The 22,411-nt window shown below is 33.1% G+C and overlaps 3 protein-coding genes across 6 annotated transcripts; 2 read left to right on the forward strand and 1 right to left on the reverse strand.

The window, feature by feature from the left end:
• Nucleotides 1–2,202: 2,202 nt before the first annotated feature.
• Nucleotides 2,203–7,126, forward strand: LOC21410160 (ycf20-like protein). Of its 4 annotated transcripts, none has more exons than XM_010109653.2 (3): nucleotides 2,203–2,360; nucleotides 4,038–4,555; nucleotides 7,064–7,126. In XM_010109653.2, the coding sequence occupies exon 2, from the start codon at nucleotides 4,077–4,079 to the stop codon at nucleotides 4,542–4,544; it is 468 nt and encodes a 155-aa protein (XP_010107955.1). In that variant the 5' UTR covers nucleotides 2,203–2,360; nucleotides 4,038–4,076; the 3' UTR covers nucleotides 4,545–4,555; nucleotides 7,064–7,126. The 4 variants fall into 4 exon arrangements, with proteins under 4 accessions (XP_010107955.1, XP_024028994.1, XP_024028992.1 ...); XM_024173226.1 differs by lacking the exon at nucleotides 7,064–7,126 and adding an exon at nucleotides 4,628–4,865; XM_024173224.1 differs by lacking the exon at nucleotides 7,064–7,126 and having other exon boundaries at nucleotides 4,038–4,865.
• A 2,039-nt stretch (nucleotides 7,127–9,165) lies between these two features.
• LOC21410161 (prostaglandin reductase-3) lies at nucleotides 9,166–17,937 on the forward strand. Its single transcript, XM_010109654.2, has 18 exons — nucleotides 9,166–9,308; nucleotides 9,452–9,625; nucleotides 9,719–9,900; nucleotides 10,056–10,161; nucleotides 12,014–12,090; nucleotides 12,201–12,288; nucleotides 12,423–12,615; nucleotides 12,969–13,095; nucleotides 13,823–13,903; nucleotides 14,046–14,147; nucleotides 14,332–14,427; nucleotides 14,651–14,725; nucleotides 14,941–15,060; nucleotides 15,808–15,936; nucleotides 16,081–16,158; nucleotides 16,342–16,428; nucleotides 17,176–17,262; nucleotides 17,376–17,937. The coding sequence occupies exons 1-18, from the start codon at nucleotides 9,197–9,199 to the stop codon at nucleotides 17,424–17,426; spliced, it is 1,965 nt and encodes a 654-aa protein (XP_010107956.2). The 5' UTR covers nucleotides 9,166–9,196; the 3' UTR covers nucleotides 17,427–17,937.
• Nucleotides 17,938–19,505: 1,568 nt separating this feature from the next.
• Nucleotides 19,506–22,006, reverse strand: LOC21410162 (B3 domain-containing protein At3g19184). The gene is made up of 8 exons (XM_024173167.1): nucleotides 21,875–22,006; nucleotides 21,642–21,746; nucleotides 21,234–21,265; nucleotides 20,960–21,122; nucleotides 20,536–20,668; nucleotides 20,427–20,500; nucleotides 19,975–20,089; nucleotides 19,506–19,806 (listed from the first exon to the last, which is right to left on the reverse strand). The coding sequence occupies exons 1-8, from the start codon at nucleotides 22,004–22,006 to the stop codon at nucleotides 19,796–19,798; spliced, it is 765 nt and encodes a 254-aa protein (XP_024028935.1). The 3' UTR covers nucleotides 19,506–19,795.
• Nucleotides 22,007–22,411: the final 405 nt, after the last annotated feature.

The raw sequence follows: 22,411 nt of genomic DNA on the forward strand, positions 1-22,411 counted from the left end.
TTATATAATAATATGTTATATATGTATTGTATATATATATGTATATATGTATTTATTGTAAATAACTTCATATAGGAGTCCTATGTATATATTCGTGTATAAATATACATAAATAATCTATTTCTATTGTATACAAATTACTAACTTTTTTTAACATACAAAATTATCTTCTACTGCAATGCGCGTAAACGCGCGCGTCCATGGCTAGTTCATGTTAAAAAGAACAAGAGAAAAGATTGAGTGGGTACAAAGGAAATGGTTAAACTAATTCAATGGGATTTTTACCCTAAAAAACACTATACTAACCATCTTTTTTTTCTCTTGAATTTTTCCAACAAAAGAAATACATAAAATTTTCTTAGTATTTTTCAGTCTAAAAAATACTGGCAATACATAAGTCTCGTTCATTTCATCGATTTGAATTTTTAACTCTAAGTTTCTAGAATTAAAAACTCTCAAAAAATGTAACTTTTTCTACTACAGTTAAAAACTTTAAAAAAATATCATATCTAAACTTAAATTGAAAACTCAAATTCGCGAAACGAACGATGCCATAAATTCGTTAACTGACTCCATTAACTATACGCTTCCCTGGCGCACGTGCCATGGTCTCCTGTCGACAGCACCCACAAACCAAATGACTCTTCAGGGTTGTTTGGTTGGGGGATTCGTTCCCTTATTCGAATCATGGTTCGTGGTTCGCTACAGTATTTTCTTTTACAAAAAATACACGTAAATTAAAAATGGTTATAATCCATGAACTAAACATCTCTTTCGTCACTGATCTACAAAAAGCGAACATTCTCCTCATTCATCACTGAGGTTACCGCCGCCAGCGCTGCCTAAAGGCTACAATTTTTCTTATGTGTGTCCTTCCTTCTATTGCATCTCCACTACACAGCTCAGAAAGTTATTGTGAACGCAGATGACTGAGAAAATAGACAATGAAAGCCATGATCTTGATGGATAACGACACATTTGTTGGACTTGGATGTGACTTTACTTACAATTGCACTTGCCTTCAGCCGAAGCACTACTCTGAATTTTAAGCCTTTACTTTTTCTGATGGCTGCTCATTTACACTCTGTTTGGGTGGAGTGAAAAAGATAGAGGAAAGAAATTGAAAGAAGGATTTTAGGGAGGAAAAATGAATTTTAGATTTTTAATAGAGAAAAAATGAGAAAGGAAGGAAGTTATAAATCCATGTGGCTCTATACTTTTCATTCCTTTCAATTTTAGAAAGAAAATAGGAGAGAAAAATTTAACAAGCAAAAATGATGTAATATGATTATTATGCACTTAAACAATTCACTATATTTTTATTTATATAAATATATTATTGTAAAATAATTTAAATTTAACATTTTTTTTTCATTTTTCTTTCTCTTCTATCAAACAACATGAAGAAAAATCTCATTTCTATAATTTTACTTCTTTCACTTTAATATTTTATTTATCCTTTCTCTCTATTTTCCTTCCCTCTTACTAAACATTGTAGGTGATTGTAGCACCTTGTATGATTCTTGAGAAATTTCCAGCAAATTAGACTTACTGTTGCAAATTTATTTTATTGCTTTAATTTGTTTTCAACACTATTCACTCGTCATATAGGAAGCGGAGATTCAAATTGAAAAAAATAAATAAATAAAGAGAGAGAATATTATGGTTGTCAAAAAAAAAAAAAGAGAGAAAATGGTAGCACCTTGTTAATATTATTCGGGGACTTAAAAGTAAACTTATAAATAGGCCTTTCAAATACAAGACAATCAAAAAGAAAAATATTTTCTTAGTTAATTCTATACTTGCAAGGTGCACCTTTTTATCATACGCTTTTAAAATAAAAGAAGCACTATGCATCATTTTGACGCCAGATTCAGTCAATTATTTTTTTATCTTTTCTATCGATTTTAAAAACTTTAAAGATATTTTTTGTGATTAAATTAGTTTTTCTAATTTAAATTTGGAGCGATCTTTTCCTTTTAGTAAAAATAAATATATTTCTAAAATATTTGAAATGAAAATTTTAAATAATTGTTCTGCAAAATTACATCCGGACCCAATAACTTTTAAAATTACGTTTTCACCCTTGAAGTTTCTGAATTTTACAAAAGTGCCCCAACCTGATATCTGAACTTCTTTCTCACGTGCCTTTGTATCCAATCACTTCTTTCCCTCGCCTCTCTCTCTCTCTTCTTCCTTTTTTTTTTCCTTTTCCTCCCACTCTCTCTCTAACTCTTCTCTTCTGCTCTTCACGGAAGCATAACCGAAGGTTTCTTTCCTTGGCTTCACCACCAAGAGCTTCCCACTGAGTAGAAGGCCAATTTCTGCACCGAATCTTTTTGGAGCCAGGAGATATTGAGGTAAGGGTTTTTTGAATGATTTTAATCCTTTTTTTTTTAATACATTACGAGTTAATGGAAATTTTGAAGTTCTTTTTTTTTAATTTTGTTTAGGAATTTGGTGATATTAGCACCTAATTGTCTCTCTCTAACCTGATTGTCTCTCTTTAACCTGATTGTTTCACTGATTGTTCACGCGTTTAGTAAGTGTGCAGTTTAAATTATATTTCTGTTTGAATTGAGTTAAACAGTCTAATTTAGAGTTTATATCTCCTCAAGTGTAACAGTTTAAATTATTTTTTAACAGTAAAAAGTGTTCTTTCTCTCTATTTTTCACACTTAAACATAAATTTATTTCCTATTCAAATTTAAACTTTAATTATACATTCAAATATTAATTTAAAATACAATTTAAAGTTTAAATTTTTCTGATCAAATTAAAAATTTAAACTAATAAAATTTAAATTAACGAACTAAACAAGGGTTTATGGAATACATATGCACTTTTACTCAAAGCTTATGTATTTAATTCTATCAAATCTTAGTAAAAAAAAAAAAGCTAAAATGTCCAAATAGTTATCGCCATCGATATTTGTAAGCTACATTCTAAACCGCTAATTTAATATGAGAATTGGTAATTGTGTGTATGAAAACAAGTGGAGAAAGCTGAGTTAGGAAGTCAAGAGAGAGTATTTAAGCTGGAATGGAAGCTTGAACTTTATTTTTCGTATACATTGCCAATATAATGCTTAATTTATGCAAATTCATCAATTATGACATGTTTATTAACTTTGAAGGAATTGAAATGGAAAGGGAAAGGTGTTGGAAATGAAAGAAAAAACATTACCTACGAGGATTATTCATTACGTTTCTAGTGCTTAATTGTTTGTTTAATTATTGATTACATTTTTATTGTTTTATTGTTACTTTACATTTCAAACCTTTTTGCCACAGCGTTTTATCTCACTGAAGTTTTGAATTTCTGTTCAAACATATGAACCAAACAGGCATTTAATTATTAGGAAACAGTCCAATTCTCTTTCATTTTAGGAAGGCTATACAACTAATTTTGTAGTTTATTCCAATGGAAAGGGAAACAATACTCTGGGTAACTTAAGATTAATTTTTCCTTTCCTCATTCTATACAATACGGGGGGGCCCATCACGTGGGTCCATTCCTCATTTTGTAAGTAAACACGTAAATAGATGAGAAAATAAAGCGTTCCTTCCTTTGCCTTTCCCAGTCATGACAAGTAAACACGCCATAAAGGTGGAAAATTTGTATAGTTGTATTCGAGTTAGGAGATTGTGGTGACTTGTGAGAGTCCATTAAGGAAGCTTATGAACTTTTGACTTCTCCATTAGCATTGATTTGTGGGAGTATTGTCACGTGATTTAATGTGGTCTCAGGAATTATAAGTGTGGGATGGTGAAGCTAGGACCGTCTTTGAGACATTTGAGCATGTATGGTTACCCAATGCTAGGGAAGGGCCTCTAACCGTACTCCAGCTCTTATACATGCTGCTACTATGGTAGCGGTTGGAATTTTTCTTGGAGCTCGGCTTCTTCAGCTTTTCATTGTTATCCCTTAGATAATGAATCTAATAGCTTTGTTAGGTATAATAACATTACTTTTTGGGGGAATTATATGAAACATTTTCTTGCGTGTTAAGAGTTCGTTTCTCTTTTATTTTGCAGGATAGGCATTCTGGTTGATTTTGGTAGTGGAATATTAGAATGATACATGCTGCGAGTTTGTCCTCTTCGGGGCTCTGCACATTTGGCTTGAGACCTCAAGCAACAGGGTCGAGTGGAAAATTTGGAGACTTCTCTATACAATCCTCACCTGGGCGTTTTCGCGTTCGAGCTGTGCAAGAGAATGGAGGGCCTAGGAGACTGGTTGATATTATCAGAGTTGTGCCTGAGCTCTCAAGAAACTATTTTCAAAGTCCCTCTCGGAGGGCTCTCTTTGGGGGAATCTCTTTGCTCGGAGGCTTCTATGTTGCACAGACGATCTCTCTGTCTTTTGGGGCTTTAGGAGTGAATGATGTTATAGCCGCGGTGTTGTGCGTCCTCCTGACTGAGTACGTTACGAAGTTCTACTACAGCCGCCCGAAAATAACATTTCCTGTTGCTCTTCTTAACAATTTCAAGATGGGATTTACGTATGGTCTCTTCATTGATGCTTTTAAGCTGGCAAGTTAGCACCATTTGAGGTACACTTAACAGTCTTTACAAAAGACCATCTGAATTTTTGAATCTGTGATCTTCCTAATGTTCATATATAGTCCTTCTGCAGTATATTGTTGAGCCTTCTCAAATTCCGCTTTCATTTTTCAAGCAAATTGCAACATGTATATTCTACCGTGTAAATGGATATTGTTATATAACTTGAACTTCTGAGTTTTGGACGAAAGCTGATAATCACTCAATTATTTATTTTAAGTCCTTTTGATGAAATCCCACCATAATATGCCTAAGTGATATTTTGAAGTTTTGAACTTGAGCAATGGGGGAATTTGGATTGCAAACCTCACATTGTAAGTTGGTCTGAAACTACTGTCAGGCTAGGCCTACAACTACTTTAAGGCGATCTTAATTTGCCTTGATTAGTGTTCTTGTTTATGCCACTGTGAAATTCCATTTTCTGTTACTTTCTTTTGCAAGGAATGTACAATAACTCATTGAATTATTTCTAAAAATACTCCCTCGTAATGTTTCTAATCTCATTTTGCTCCCGAAACATCAAAACTTGCCACTTAGATCCATCAAACAATTCTCTGTTTACATTCATAATGGTTAAGAGATTTCTACGGTAGGACATGGAAAAATAAACTCAGTATATCTTAAATAATCTTTGTATTTAAGCTGTCAAATTTGTATTAAAAACTATCTGTTACACACATATATATATATATATATATGTATATATTTGCTAATTGATGTGACTTTTATCGTATGAAACGACCAGAAATGTTCACATGGGCGATCGTTTCTGTTTTTGTTTTTTTAACCCACTTTGGTGATTATTTACAAATGAAATCCAATCCATATATTTTCTTTGCAATGGGTAATCATTGGATTTTCTGTTTCCTGATCTGCTCTTTAGTTTTCCTTCTTAAGATCTGATGTGTTTGTGTTGTTGAAGAATATAAATGTGAAGATATGAACTTGATCAAAGTTTATATTGGAGAATCTAATTAATTTGATGATTTTTTTCTGGAACTGTGGGTTGGGTCTTGTTATTTTCTAATAGACGTGTTTTTCTTCTCTTTTCTTTTTTATTTTCATTTTAATTGTTGTAAAAAGTATGATCTTTTGTTAATTTATTAAAGTGCCCTCCTAAATCAGATCACATACGATGCACATGATCATTTCTGTTAAAAAGTTACGGTTTGGATAGAAAGGGTAAAATTGCCACTGTCTTAGCAGTTTGAGTGTTGTTTTGTTAACTTTTTTTTTTTTAAAATAAGAGTGATTAAAATGTCACCTATTAAAGAGTTTAGAGACTAATGGTACTAGATACTCTAAAAATAATTATCAATTTGTCAATACTAATAACTTAACAAAAATTACATAATATGGATCCACTCCAAAGGCAGCCATAATTGTTAAATATTGAATGGCTTTTTCACACCTCCAACAAAGCTGGTAAATTCAAAATAATAATAATAATAATAATAATAAAAATACTATTATCATTGATGACTTCTTAAATCTATGAAACGTCAGCAATGGCGTGTCAGGTAGGCGAGGTTCTACAAATGTTAATGTATCCCATCTACGCTTGATGAGCCACAAAAAAAAAAAAAAAAAAAAGCTTCAATTGCATTTTTAAGTTATGATAATTTAAGTGTAAATTTTGAGTTAAATTTAAATTATAATTTAAGTTTGTGTTTAGTTGTGTATATTTGAGTTATAGTTTGAGATGAAAATCTTTTGGAGTTTATATTTGAGTGGGTTAAAATTTAAGTTTGTATTTATATAGTATTTTAATAAAAACTTAATAATGATAAAAAATTTTAATAGGATATATGGATGGAGTTTTATTTATTGTGAATGCATAAAAAAAGAATCATCTCAATAAGAATTAAAACGAAAAAGTTATAACGTTTTTAAAAATAAAAAAAATATTACCATTAACTTGAATTTGAGTTTAAAAATTTGAGTTAAAGGAGAAATTTAAACTCAGATTTTAACCTCAAACTCAAGTTAAAATTAAATTTAAAATTTTAATACAGACTCAAATTTTATAAAAGAACATAAACTTAAATAAAATATAATAAAAATGAATAAAAAATTATTGTCGAATTGGACTCAACGATACAAGTTTATACCGTTTCATGACAAGTTTGTCCATCTTTTTTACTTCTTTGCAATTAGCGAAGGCCAAAATATGTTATAATTCTACATCAAGGAAAAATGATCAAAATTTCAACTTTTCTCTGTACCACTTTATTCATCTTTCTTGTTGTAAATATGGTTGAGTGGTACTATAATCCTAATAGATTCCCACACGCAATTCTAAATCCTCAAATTATTCAAGATTAACATACTTGAATTTAACATTTTTCTTGTCGTTACTTGAATTTAAGATTTTTTGGGATGTTTATGTAATTATCATTTTCTTTATGTTTCTGTTTTTTTTTTTTTTTTTTTTTTTAGCGTTTTTTTCCCCGGGTTTTTTTTTTTTTTCTTTTTTTTTTTTTTTTTTTTTTTTTCAGACGTTTTCTTCGCTGGATTTGCAGTAATAGGAGCAGTTTCAGAGTGTAGGCAAAAAAGAAGCCAAACATGGACGGGGAGTTGTTCATGGTTTTCATCGTCAAGCTGTAATAAGCAGTGCATGTCTTGGGAGAATGCAACTCATGGAGCATGTCATGGGTTAATCTCTCGTCATTGTGATTGCTATTTTGATTGCTGATCATTACGGATATTTCTTCATATAAACCTGCATTGTCAGTGTATAATCAAACTGAAATTGGGGGAAATCATTTTACATTTTATGAGAAATATTAGTATCACTTTTTTTTTGTTATTTTGTACATTTATTGTTTAATTTTTTGTTATTAATTAATATCGATTAATAATTAATCGAAATCAATTAGTAATTTTTCAATTTTGACTCATAAATTACATATTTATTAATAATGAATCATTAATAAATTATAATAAATCGTTTAATTACTGATTAATTGACAGTTAATCACTAATTAGTTACTAAAAAATGACCATTTTGTTAAAATAAGAAAAATTCAGCCATTTGTTTAAAAATATAAAGTTAAGCTATTTATTTAAAAAATGGTAAAAAAAAAAACATTTACTTGATTTTTTGTATTTTTTTAATTTTATTTTGAAATTAGGACTTTTTTTCGGTTAGCTTTTTAATACTTAAAATCATTTTAATAGATGTAATTAGTGCTTAATACCTTTATTTAATACTATGTTTGTTTCGAGGGTTCTGAGTTGGTTTAGGACTATAATTTTTAGTTTACTACAGTGTTTTTCTCTCATAAAAAAAATTAAATTTCAAAAATCAGAATCATGAACCATGATTCTTAACCTATGAACCAAACATCACCTAAATTTAATGGGGTAGAAATGGGAGAGAGTGTGAGGTTTGAATATTTTTAGGTTTTTCATTAATATTTAGATGTTTTAATTAATTTGACATAACAAATATTTATTTTATCCTTTTATGTAACGATCTGCACCCCCACCTAGTATGATATTGTCCGCTTTGGGCCTGAACCAGCACGATTTTACTTTTGGGCTTCACTCCAAAAGGCTTCCACCTAGTTTATAAGGAATGACATCACCTCCTAATAATATGAGGCATTTTAGGGTGAAGCTCAAAAGTAAAACTGTGCAGGCTCAGGCCTAAAATGGACAATATCATACCATGTGTGGATGCGGGTCATTACATTTTAAACTCCACATGTGACTAACACATGCATATTTCTGTCCATTTTGTAACAGCTGTTATTCAAATGACAGTTAAGATTTCGTTTATTTTATCGATTCGAATTTTCAATTTTAAGTTTCTATAATTAAAAACTCTAAAAAAATGTCATATATAATTTATTTTACAATAATTAAAAATTCTTAAAAAATATCACATCTCAATTAAAATTAAAAATTTGAATCCGTAAAATAAATAAGTCTAAAATTTGAAAGCTAATGGTTAAAATTAAAAACTTAAAGAATAACTTAGAGCCCGTTTGGTTGGAGGATTCGTTCTCTGATTCGAATCATGATTCATGGTTCGTTACAATATTTTCTCTCATAAAAAATATACATAAATTCAAAATAATTTTAATCTCATAATTTTAATTTATGAACCAAACAAGCTCTTACTACTATCACAAATGGAGCGGGCAAATATGTTAAAAACCTCAAAAAGAAAGAAAGACGTGTAAATTTCCACGTGGCGTGAAAGTTTCGCATATTCCTCATGATTTAGGCCGGCCGTGCCCATAACTTATCTAATACCTTGAAATTGATGATGAGTTCTCTGTCTGAACTCGGAAAAATGACAAAGCCCACCAATTGCGACTAACATAAATGATTATAAAAAAATTTATTTTATAAAATCAGCCTGAGTTCTCTGTCTCATTTATTTTATTAATTTAAATTTTCATATGATTAAAAAAATTTAAAAAACAGCCTCTTTTAATTTTTTTATTATAATAAAAACTTTTCATATAAAATCACCTTTTAATTTAAATTAAAAATTAAACATAACTAAATACTTCCGCATGAACACACAAGCTACAAAAGTCTGTATATTTTATATATTTTTCTTCACGAAGGAATAAAACTCTGTCATTTGACTCATTTTCATACTCGACAAACATTGTATGTTCTCCAATCATCAAGCCCTAGAAGACCAAAAGCTTTCCTTTTCCATAACAGAAATGGAGCTCAGACCAGGATTATCGGCTCTCGTCACCGGCGGAGCCTCCGGAATTGGTACCGATTTCTCAGTTTCTTCCATCGATTTCGCAATTTCTTTGATTGGAGACGAAACAGATGATTTTTGGTGTGTATTTTGTGTAGTTTGTTCTGAGTTTTGATGAGGTTTCTGATCAATGGCGCGAAATTGATCTGTGTAGGAAAAGCTCTCGCTCTAGCTCTTGGAGGCAAAGGAATATTCGTGACGGTGGTTGATTTCTCCGAGGAAAAGGGAAATGAAGTGGCGAATCTTGTTCGGAAGGAGAATGATAAATTCCATTCGAATTTGGATTTCCCATCGGCTATATTCATAAAGTGCGATGTATCAAGTTCAAGTAAGTGAAAAAAAGAATAAAGACTGATACTTGTTTGCGAATTTTGTGAATGATTTATGTAAGATTGAGTTTGAATTTGTTTATGCTGATCAGGGGATTTGGCTGCGGCGTTTGAGAAGCATGTAGGGACATACGGTGGATTAGATATATGTATAAATAGTGCGGGTATTGGTAATCCGATTCCGTTTCACAAGGATCAAAGTGATGGTCCTTCTTCATGGAGAAAAGTTCTTGGCGTTAATCTCGTTGCTGTTGTTGATTGTACCCGTATCGCGGTATGTTTCGATGTTTACTTCAGTTTCAGCAAAATCTAGTTCAATCCAGATTGTTAAGAAGAGATGTTGTTGTTGTGGCCGCATTAAGCAGATAGTCAGATGCCAGAAAATTATCATTTGGGGCCTATAAGTAATCATTTAAAGTTCATGAACAGATTAAAATCATGCAAGCTGCAAAAAGACCCGGTGTGATCATCAATTTGGGGTCCTCTGCAGGTCTTTATCCTTTGTATTCCGACTCTATCTACACTGCCTCTAAAGGTTTGTTGTCTCTATCTATCATGTTCGGAGTTTCCTAGTTAGAACTTCATTTGGTCCGTTCATGTCTGTTGCGTGAAAACTCACAAGTATATGAATCGCACAAGTAATAAAGTGTACAAGAGTACGGATATCGATCCCACGAGGATTGTGTTTAGCTTTCGTTAAATACCAATATTGATTAGCTTCTAGGATTGCTTTTTATATATTTTTATAACTAAAAGAAAATAAAAATACAAGCAATTGTAAATAATCGAGCTAGGACTTCCTAATTTCCCCTTGATTGCGAAATGCTAAAGCTGTGCTAAAGAAATGCTACAGCATTCTGTACTAGTTAACCAAACTCAAATTTGTGCGTAAAGTTCTTCCGAATTAATTATGACTATAATTCCTCAAACCAATTTCATCATATTCCTATGTGAATCTAGTTCATGGAATTTCAATTTCAAGTTCGGGTTTATTAGGTTATACAAGGTAAACGATATATTCATATACCTTCTACAAATCAATATATTCCTATAATGAACATGCATCATCCATGTAAAGTCCAACCTAAATTAATTTTTCCAAATCAATCTAAGTCTAGTTATACATTTGATTTCCATCAAAAATAGAAATTAAGCAAGTAAATACACATGAATGAACAAGCACAAAAATACCATAAACAATCCAAAAGCAAAAATTAAAACATCACAATCTTAGTTCCACTAGCAGCCTAGCTCACAAAATTAACTAAATAACATCAAGGGTTTCATCATTTATAAATTACAAGAATAAGAGATAAGAAAATGAATGAAAAACCCATTTTAGAAGTTGTCACAAGCTCCAAAACCTCTTCTCAAAATCTTTATCTTCCTCTTTCTTGAAGCTCCAAAATGCCCTCTTCAATGGTGTTTACAAAATAAAATGACCTAAATCTAATAAAATAAAAATATTTATTTTGGAATTTTTTTCTCTCTTGGAAAATTAGCTGAAAAGCCTTATTAAATTGCTTCCTCTTTTTCTCTCGGGTTTTTCTCTGTTTCTTTTCCTTCCTCCTTTTCTTCTTGCGGCCATTGGCATATATGGGCTAAAAAACCCTTCATTTCGTGCACAAAGGAGAGCTGCTAACTGAGCTCAATTGAAGGCCTGCGTTCGGACACGTGGCGCGCATCAATTGGAGGATTCGGATAGAATGGACACACGGCGCCCTCTGGTTCGCTGAGAGAGGGAGGTTACACGCGCCTTTAGATGGAACCACCGCATCGGATCACACGAGCTGCTGAGTGGGGGACAAGTTGGACACGCGGCGTGCTCTGATTCGCTGAAGAGCTGACGCGACCCTGCTGAGACGCGCTCCTGTCTGGGGTGATTCCACGCGCCCGATCTGGACCGTTGACGCTGCGATCCAACGGCTGGAGTGGCGAGTTTTGTGCTGATTTTACTCGCGCACACGAATTCCATTTTGAGGCTAATTCAAATTCGAAATTTTACTTATTTTCTCTTGCATTTCTTTCCCAATTTGGATTTCAATTTGCACTTGAGCCCACCTATCACCAAAATTAAATTACATAATGAGGAAAATAATTATTTTGAAAGGAAACTAAATAAAAATAAAATAAAATAAAATAAAAATACAACTAAAAATAAAATTAATTCCAAATAAAATAAAATGAAATAAAAATAAGGTAAAAATATTAAAAACTAAATAAATTCTCAAGAACAAGCATACTTTTTAATCCACAAAAGAGGCTAAATGACTCCATTTCATGGAGTTATCAATGTCCTTGTTATGATTAACCGTATGCATGCTTTAAGTTTATTGTTATGGATTCGTTCCATATATGGTAATGTTGTGAGGATTTTTGTCTTTCAGGTGGTGTTGTTATGTTTACTAGATCACTTTCTCCCTTTAAACGTCAAGGCATTCGTATTAACGTGTTGTGCCCTGAAGTAAGTCTGTCATTTAATGCTGCTCACGAAAGGGAGAGGGAGAGTGAGAAAAAAAATTTTAGTTCAAAGGGAATATCTCATTGAAACATTATTTAACTTTTTGTACGCAGTTTGTTGAAACTGGCCTGGGTTCAAAGGTGGGTCCCAAATTTATTGGCTTAATGGGAGGCTACGTGCCTATGGAAACGGTGGTTAAAGGTATGTTTATCTTTATTTGTTTATTTATTTATTCTTTCCTTTCTTTTTGAAACTAGTATTTCTTTTGATGTTTTGGCTCCAGTCTTGCTGAATCAAATTAATTGTTCATTCCGAGTTTATTGTTCCCTTTTTAGGTGCTTTTGAGCTTATTACCGATGAAAGTAAAGCTGGTGCCTGCCTATGGATAACAAATCGCAGAGGCACTGAGTATTGGCCAACTCCCTTGGAAGAAGCAAAATACTTGGTTGGCTCTTCTGCGATGAGAAAAAGAACATCTTCACAGAAATTTCCTCTAGACTTTCAACTTCCACATAATTTCAAGAAAATGTGAGTTAATTAAAGTCGAGCTGATTTTCTTCTTTTTATTTTAGTTGTAAGAAACTGCTGGTTAAATTCTTTGGACTCTATTTTTCATCACATGGTTGGATGATGTGACATTCATCTGGGACGTGCATATTAAGTTTGAGTTCCTTGTTGGGATGACAATTATCCCTACATTAGCTATTTGACCTTGTTTTTTCTTGGTTGACCGTTATTTCCTTGACCTGCATAATCATTTCTGAATCAAATGCTTATTGAGGTTGAATATTTGCCTTTCTCAAGAATCAAGATATATCTAACATATATTATAGCGTTGAAATTTATTTATGAATTTTTTATCTTCCCTTTTTGTTCTTCAGAATTGTCCACACTTTAACCCACAATTTTCGAAGTGCTACCCACATTGTCCACTCGCCATTAAGGTTACCAATTGAACCGCATCATGTTCTTCTGAAAATCATTTATGCTGGTGTAAATGCTAGCGACGTAAGTTTGTTCCTACACTTAATGCCTTACATCCATTTGTCCTTTTTATTATTCTTAGGAAATGGGTTCCTTCTTATGCATTCCTGTCTTTCTTCTTTATTTAAATTTTTAAAAATGTCTACTATATTGGTCTGAAGATGGTTTAAGCTGGAAAATTTAGTTGTCTTATGCAATGACACCATCAAATACCCACGAATTGCTGGATTTTAAACTAGTAGGAACTAATGGTATATGTCATGCTGACATGAGATATTTTGATTGTCCTCCCTGTGTGTAGAGGGGTCAATAGGTTTCAAAAACACGAATATATAGACAACCTAGACTTTAATACCATATCAACTTGTTTCAGGGATTCCTCACTTCACCCTCTTTGTATATCACTCATCTCCTAAGCGAACCAATTCCTTTGCCATAGTCAGACCTGTAATAAAGTGATGACAATAATTTAGAATATTTGAGAAACTTAAGTAGTATCTCAAATTGGGGCCACTGTTACTTTTTCTGATGACAAAAGGGATGCTCTTAATTGGAAAACAGATAGGGCTATAAGAAAAAATTCAGGAACAATATGGTTTTACGATTTTTCTTTTATGTTTGCCTACTTATCCTTAGGATGACGAAGTGCAACAGCATTGAGGATTTTTTCCTTTATTGTACAATCACGATTGCATATACCCTGTCTCCACAAGCGTTAGTATCTCTGTCTGACAAGGACATATATGAACAGGTAAATTTCAGCTCTGGGCGTTATTTCAGTGGCAACAGCAATGACCTTGGCGCCCGTCTTCCATTTGATGCTGGTTTTGAGGTGCTTAAAAATGTTATCTTTGTATCCAGTGTCTCTTCAAATTTTAGGACGCTGTTATAAGGCTACTAATGCACTTGTTTGTTTTCGTACCAAAGCTGGTAGCTACTTGATTGTTGATCTACATATCCCTTTGTTGCTTCAGGCTGTGGGGATAATTGCAGCAGTAGGGGATGCTGTCACTAACTTGGAAATTGGTACTCCTGCTGCAGTCATGACATTTGGAAGCTATGCTGAATTCATGATGGTACTCTTTTGTGAATATTTTACTTTCAATGAAAAGCATAAATGCTTTTATAATTTACACTTGATAATTGTCGCATTTCAAAACCATGGTATGAGTTATTTTAATGGCATTTGTGAATATCGTTTGTTTTCTTCCCTGAAATGAAACCACTGAGGATAAAAGTTTGTTTTTGCACTTGTATCAGGTGCGCTCAAATCATGTCCTTCCTGTGGCAAGACCAGATCCAGAAGTTGTTGCCATGCTTACTTCAGGATTAACAGCATCAATTGGTTTAGAAAAGGTCACTCGTCATGCTAACAATTATTTTTATATATAATACACACACACACAAGCCAGTCTATTGGTTTTACAGTTCGGCATTACATCTGCAATTAGACATTGATGTTTAAGTACCATGATAGTAATAATTTTACGTTGCCTCGTATAATAATATTTCTAAAATTCTTTTTTAGAGGCGCAAATCCTCTTTCTCTGACAATATTTCCCTACTGTTGAATTCTTAGGCGGGACAGATGGAATCTGGAAAGGTAGTTTTAGTTACTGCTGCTGCAGGGGGGACGGGGCAATTCGCGGTCCAGGTTTGTTTTTTCGTTCTTTCTTACTCTATTTTTTGCGAGTATTTTCTTGTATTAAGAATGCTTCAATCTTCACTGAGGACTCCTAGTCTCCAATTGTCTTAATTTGTTCTTAAATCAAATCCGTTTCTTTCTTTCTTTTTTTTTTATTTTTTTATTTTTTTTATAACATGTTTACTATATGATAAATAATTAAATAGCATGTGCTTGATTTACAGGTTGCAAAATTAGCTGGAAATAAAGTGGTTGCAACCTGTGGGGGTGAGCAAAAGGCTACGCTTCTGAAAGAATTGGGAGTTGATCGAGTCATAGACTACAAGGCTGAAGATATTAAAACCGTAAATCTCTTGAATCTTTTTGGTTCTTTTTTATTATATTTGGAGGCATAGGAAGCTGAAGTGGAGCCAGTCGTGGTTTTTATTTTTTCAGTTAACTAATCCATCTAATAGAATTTGATAATATCTGCTTCTATTGTTTGTTTGATGATGCTCTCTATTAAGTGAATCTAGAATAAATATATCAATTTAATGCATGAACAAGCTTGCTTATTGTCACTTTACATTGATTTCATTGCCCAAAACATGCAAGTAAAATTCTTCTCACAATGGAGGGAAAAGAAAAATTTGTGGAGACAGCTGGTATAAGATTTTAGAGTCCTTGAACTTAAGCATCGTCTCCTGCTGGGTAATTGCAATCTTGTTGTCCCAGTTTTTTGGGACTAATAATTTGGAAAACTGATAAATTCATGTAAATTTAAATAAAATATTGGAATATGATTGAGGATTTACAATCTTCTTTTTTTGGTTTTCTTATTCTTTAATTTAACCTTCACTATAGAATTTGACTAATACTGATGCGTTTTGAGTGATCACTCTTGTGTCTCCTTAGCTCAGACTGATGGGTTTCTTATTTCTTAAATCTGTTTATTTTGTTACAAAAATTTGCAATGCGACTTTGTAACAAGGGCCTGGACAGTTCAACCAATGTAAAAACACTGCTAGTTGCAATGGGTAGACTGAGACATAGAAGTTTGAACTCAAAGCGTGTTGACATATATATATTTTTTATTTTTTACTTTTTTTCAGGTTCTAAAGAATGAGTTTCCTAAAGGTGTTGACATCATCTACGAGTCTGTGGGTGGTAAAATGTTTGATTTGTGCTTGAATGCTTTGGCAGTTTATGGTCGACTCATAGTAATTGGAATGATTTCTCAGGTTGTTTATTAAATTCGTCTATTACACAGTTGATTTCTGCATAATGCTTTGATTTTTTTTTTATTTTTTATTTTTTTATTGCTTTGCAAATTCTTTTGACGCCATTGTTTAGTTATTCCAATCAACTGATTAATCTGGTCTCAGTATCAAGGAGAGCATGGATGGAAGCCGTCAAATTATACAGGATTATGTGAGAAGATTTTAGCAAAAAGCCAAACTGTGGTATGTAGCCATAACATGGTGATATAGTTTTTGATTCTCTATTTCCTCTGGATTTATCCTCACCTTATATAACTTAGATTTGTCCTGTGATATGTAGCCGTAACACGATGATGTCAAATTTTTTTAACAATTAGTTTTTTTTAACAATTAGTTCTTTAAGCATGTCTTTTTCTGTTTTCCCAGGCTGGTTTTTTCTTAGTACAATACGCTCACTTGTGGCAATCACATTTGGACAAATTAGTTAATCTTTACTCTATGGGAAAGCTGAAGGTAATGATTCAGGACCCTTTCATATGTTATATTTGAATTTCATTGTGGGCTTGTGTTGAAATCCCGAATCTAATGCATAGAAATCAGTTTCCTGATTTAGGATAAATTGTTTCCTGATTTGTTTTGATTCAGCAGATCACTTTCCTGATCTCTAGGCCATGACTTTAGGAGATTTGATTTTCATAATTGTATTATAAATAGGAGCCCTATGTACAGAATATTTTTGAATATAGAAAACAGAAAGCAATATTCCTGCTTTCAGCTTGTTCTTGTACCTTTTATGTGAAATTCACAGTGAATCCACTAGCTGAACTCTTGACTATGATACCTGGTTTAAGAATCTAATAACCACACCCAAAAGAGCATATTAAAGAAAAAGGCAAAGCAAAAAAAAAAAAAAAGTATTTGGGAGAACATCCAAATACCTAGTACTAGGAGAGCGAGGGGTAGACCAAGAATTACTTGGGTTGACGTAATTAGGCACGACTTTCAAGATCTAGGGCCTCAGGAGGGTCTCTTGTTTAATAGAGCGGACTAGAAATGAGAAATCCATATAGCCGACCCTAATTAATTTGGGATTAAGGCTTGTATTTGTTGTTGTTGAAAGTATAATATGCTCTTGCAGAAATCCAATCTCAAGTAATTATCTTGAGACCCAAAAAGTGAGATTTTTCAACATTTTCTATTATTTCAACGGTTTCATCAACGAGCTTTTAGTCCTCAATGGTTCTTGTTCATTTTATATAGGTTGTGGTTGACCCAAAACAATTTTTGGGCCTTAATTCCGTTGCAGACGCTGTCGAATATCTCCATTCTGGTAAAAGTGTTGGAAAGGTATTTTTTCTGCTCCTCTTCTAGTTTTCTAGCAATAATATAGTGATAGTTTATGTTCAGCTTGCCACAGATGGATTTTTTCTTACAATACAATAAAATAAAAAATTTACCAGGTGGTTGTTTGCATCGATCCAAAGTTCAGTAAACAAATGGCGAAATTGTGATGAGATGATGTCATCACAGGCAGTTTTCTTGATTCTGAGAATACATGAACACTTGCTAAGAGAGGCCAGCAGGCACGAATAATGTTTTCAGTTCTCGATCGCAAACCAAGATTCAAGAATAAGCTAAATAACATTTTAAGTCAAGTTGTCGTCTTTGGCCGAAAGACAACGTTTATGGATTCAAAAGCCCTTGGAAGCAGGCGTTGGAGTTGTTTGACACCATGATTGTAATTTGAGCCGGATTTGAGCTTCACTCAATAAATTTGTTGCTCTCTTTTTATACCAGGAAGTAATTTAGATGGAATTTCTACTTAAAAGTATTTATACTTTGATATTAATCTTTTACATGTAACCTGAAAACAATATAGAAAAAATAATGTAGCTTGCTGTTGCAACCGTTTGTGTTTATTTATTGATTGCGGCAAGTCTTATAGACGAGTAGTTTGAGTAGGAAATCCAGGAGCAGATGTCGAATGTAAAGAAAACCGGTAGGCTTGCACTTTGAACTGAACTTGAACTGAACATAGGAGCTATTTGTGGCACTCAAAAATTAGTTTCATTGATTTTGTTCTCGCCGTCGTTTTTTTGAAATAATGTTTGTTTTGTTCAGTGTAAACAATTTTTGCTTTTCCACTCCCGAGGAATCATTTACCCTTGTTCTTGTAGAAAAAAATGTTGGTCTTTGTTCTTTGCCAGGACTCTTCTCACATCTGATGGATGTTAGATGGTGTGATTATGAAGGGAAAATTGTTCATGTACTCTTATGAAACTTTATCGTTTTGTTCAGTTTAGTATGTCTGATTACGGTACATTTTGATCCTGTTTATTTTACCGATTTGAGTTTTGTTATAGTAAAAAATTTTCATAAACAGTCACATCTAATTTTTTTATTACAGTAAAAAGTTCTCATATAAAGTCACATCTCAACTCGAATTAAAAATTTGAATCAACAAACTAAATGTGTTTAAATTTCTCTTTGGTTTGAGATGGCCTAAATTCATTACTAAATATTTGTTATGCCTCAAATGCATTACAGACATATGATCATTACGTTTCAATCGGGTTATTATATTCCACCTCTTATAAAGAAAAGCACTTAAATTAAAATACTTAATAGCATGGCGATACATTTATACAAAACTTCTACCCCGAGCACACGCAAAGGAGCCGTAGACAGGCAAGTGAAATCCAATCCACGAAATAATTTGATCTATGGACATCATCGTTGTGGTAAAGGTCGTAATGCCAGAGGAATCATTACCGCAGGGCATAGAGGGGGAGGTCATAAGCGTCTATACCGTAAAATCAAATTTATATACATATGATTTCGATATATTAATTATAATGGGATAATGGGTTGCCCGGGACTCAAACCCGGAACTAGTCTGATGGAGTAGATAATTTACTTGTTAGAAAATAAAAATAAAAATAAAGGTAAAAATCTCTCCCCAAGCCGTGCTTGCATTTTTCATTGCACACGGCTTTCCCTATGAATACATCAAAAAAAATTCAGTTCCTTCCCTAGATAGGACTTTGAATACTCAGTTGATCAACCCTTACTGCATAAACATTTCATAATAGAAAAAAAAAAAAAATTTGTTATCTTTTTTTTTATCATTTAAGGATAATTTCTATTTCTTTAGTTGCATAACCAATCATTTATGATTGACAAGATCGTTGATGCAAAAAATATCCAAATACCGAATTCAACCTTTATATGGTCCCGCAAAGCGGAATAAGTTCTTGGAAAAATCAAAGAAAGAACCTCTTATTTCTCCGTAAAGAATTCTTCCAATAAATTCGAACCTAATTTTTTCAAAAAAAGAACAGATGAGCCACTATGGCTCAGTGGTAGAGCATCAGGTTTTTAAACTGCAGGTCTGTAGTTCGATCCTGCATGTGGGCGTTACCTTTCTTTTTACTAAACATTTATTTTGTTTTCGTGTTTTGCATTTTTGGTAATTTATTATATATGTAAACTTTTGTAACGTTTCATTTATCTGTCATCAAATTACCAAAAAAAAAACCAGAGAGTTTCAGTAAATGTAATTGATGAAAGCCTGGAACATTTGACGCATACTGATATAAGACAATGACTAATTGAAGACAGAGGGATCTTTTATGGTGCCGGGTAACATTTTCAATAGTGTAAACTCATTAATAGAAGATTTCGGTCAAAGTCATTGCTAAAACTATAGAGGTTTATATTTCAAAAGTACTAAAAACCAGTCCCAAAATTCAAGGGTGCCAGGAACAAGTTAAAAAGGTTGGCAACAGCCTCAATATGTAGTCGTCAATCATACGCTGTACTATTCGGATGATGAACAAGAAGTCAGTTCTTTTGTGTCTTGTGTTTGTCCGATCAAGGGCTATTTTTTACCTGCAAATACATGATAAAAGGAAAAATTAGATTACAATAAACCTGTGAGTTAAAAGCACCAACTCAATATTTATTTGACAACTTTTGTTAAGGCTTTTTACAAAGTCTAATATGCAGGTAAAAAAATATATATCAATATCGAAACTCTCATGGAGTGGAAGGAATTACTTGTTCTGATTCTCTTGGCGCTCCTGCCCGAAGGCATGACATTGGAATCTTCGTCGTTCTCTTTTCGTTGTTCAGCGCTATCGTCTTCTGATTTATGTGCTGTAACAATATATACCTGCATTTAGCAAATATATTATACTGAAATTCCTCATAAACAAGACAAGCCTTTTATACTCTATGACCGTGATAAACGCTATTTCAAGTTGCATATTTTTAATTACTATGTACGGCCTAATGAGAATAGTAGTTGGTTTCTATCAATGAAAAATTGAGTTAAAAAAAAAGAACCATGCTTGCACCTTCACCTTACCAAGTCAAATTTGCATGACTTAAAACACAACATGATGTTTTCTTTTCCTCTATCTTGGCATGACATGTCACATATTGCATAGCAAAAATACAAGACCTGACAATAAGCATAGTTCTTTTCAAGTCTAAAATACAGAGACGACCTTGAATTCTGTTGGCCTAACCAAATGGAAAACCAAAGCATCCCCATCAACTAGTTGATGATCAATGGCAAAGCCTCCCCATCAACTAGTTGATGATCAATGGCAAAGCCTCTCCAACCTCCACTGAGGCTAGATTTGTCAGCAAGATATTTTGTTGGGAATTCTTCACCATCCTCATCCACCAAAGTTATTGTCGCATCCTCATGCGGAAGGTGTCTCTTGCAAAAATCGGAAGGCAAACCCTGTCAAAAATATTGTTCAGTTAATACATAGCTTAAGTTGTTAAGAGGCGGGCCATCGATAAATTCTGTTTTCTATTTCATGTGTAGGCTAGACAATAGGCGAGCGTGTCATGAAACATAACTTAGACAGTGTCCAACACAAGAATATTTGCTGTTAAGTATGAAATACGTAAAAGGCAACACAATGATAATTTGGAGAGTGCAGATACAAGAGTCTAATGCTAAAAGTTTAAATTGTTAGGAGGTAGACTGACGTTAGAGTTTACGTGTTCAATTGAATGATTGGCTTACCAGCCAAAACCCTCCAGTAACATGTGACTGAAGCATGGGCTTGATAAAGTTTGGGACATCAGAATCCAATTCTGATTGAATCTTCTCTGCTCTGTCATTGGCATATTGCCTTGTTTCATCTGAAGCATATATTCGGTTCAGCAAATCTCTTCTCTGATAGCTCCTGTGGCCAAATCCAATACAAAAAGCACATAATTATAAGATATCCAATGTTGTAAGTTGTTAAGCAATGAAAGTAAATAATAGTAATATTATGAAGTCTACACCAATCAACCTTCTAGGCCTTCCCAAGGGTTCAATTGGGACCTGCCAAGGATCAAAGGATTAGTGAGTCAATTTCAATATAAATCTTTGTGCTGGATAAGAAACTTGTCATATTCTTAGTAGGAATAATAACAAAAACCTCCCCCGTATTTTATTGGAACGTTGAGTTCCACCGTATGTTTTCAGGAATGCTACACTTATCCCGTACGTTTTACAAATCGTGTTAAACACCTCCCTCTAGAAACCGTGTTTTTCAATTCGATTGCTCACCCCCCGATTTTCACCCCTAATTTAACCCTGCTAATTAACATCCTTGAACGACCCTCACCAGTCACCAGAAAACCTTCAACATGAAAAAAAAAAAAAATAAAAATAAAAAATCAATCAACAAACATGAGAGAGTGTGATAAAATCTGACATCTTTGTAATTTGGAGGAGGCTTATTTGAGACACGGCTTGACCTTCTCAGCGGTAATGAAGAAGGTTCCACCGGCAACCCATTTCTAGGCCTCAACTTCTTCACCTGTTACACCAACAAAACAGTTCATCTTTGGCTTTATATATATATATATATTAAGCAAAGCAAAACAAAACACGGAAAGAATCTTGATTTTTCCCCAAAAAAAGTCATTTTGTGAAATGAGAACCCACAGGCGTTGACTTTGGAGATGAAGGTTTCAAAGCTTGAGCAAGTTTAGTGAGGTTGAGCTCCTCCATTCTCTTTTTGTTCTCTTCGAGTCTCTGTCTCCGACATTCCTCGTTTGTCAACTTTGACTCCACCATTTTACGACCCACCATTCTCTTTCCTTTCTACAATATGACTATGAACTGAAATCCCTTTTTCTCCAGAAATTGTTTTGTGGAGACAGATGATCAGGAAGAAGAAGAAGAAGGTCATACAATTAAAAAAAAAAAAAAAAAAAAAGCCAATTCCCTAAATGGGCCTGCTTTTTTTGAGCGCCAGTTTTACCGAGTTTAAAATACAATAAAATAAAGAAAAATAGTAAAAAATAGGCCAATATGAAAAGTTTAAGAAAGTATATAGATCAATTTTTAGTTATAAAAATTAATAGGTCATAACTTGTCAAATTATGGTTCATAATCAAATAAGTTATAGACAAACTTGTCGAGTTATGGTTCATAACCAGATAAGTTATGGACAATTATGGACAATAACTTGTCAAGTTA

This window comes from Morus notabilis, unplaced genomic scaffold (genome assembly GCF_000414095.1).
Source record: "Morus notabilis unplaced genomic scaffold, ASM41409v2 Scaffold45, whole genome shotgun sequence".
Classification (NCBI taxonomy): domain Eukaryota; kingdom Viridiplantae; phylum Streptophyta; class Magnoliopsida; order Rosales; family Moraceae; genus Morus; species Morus notabilis.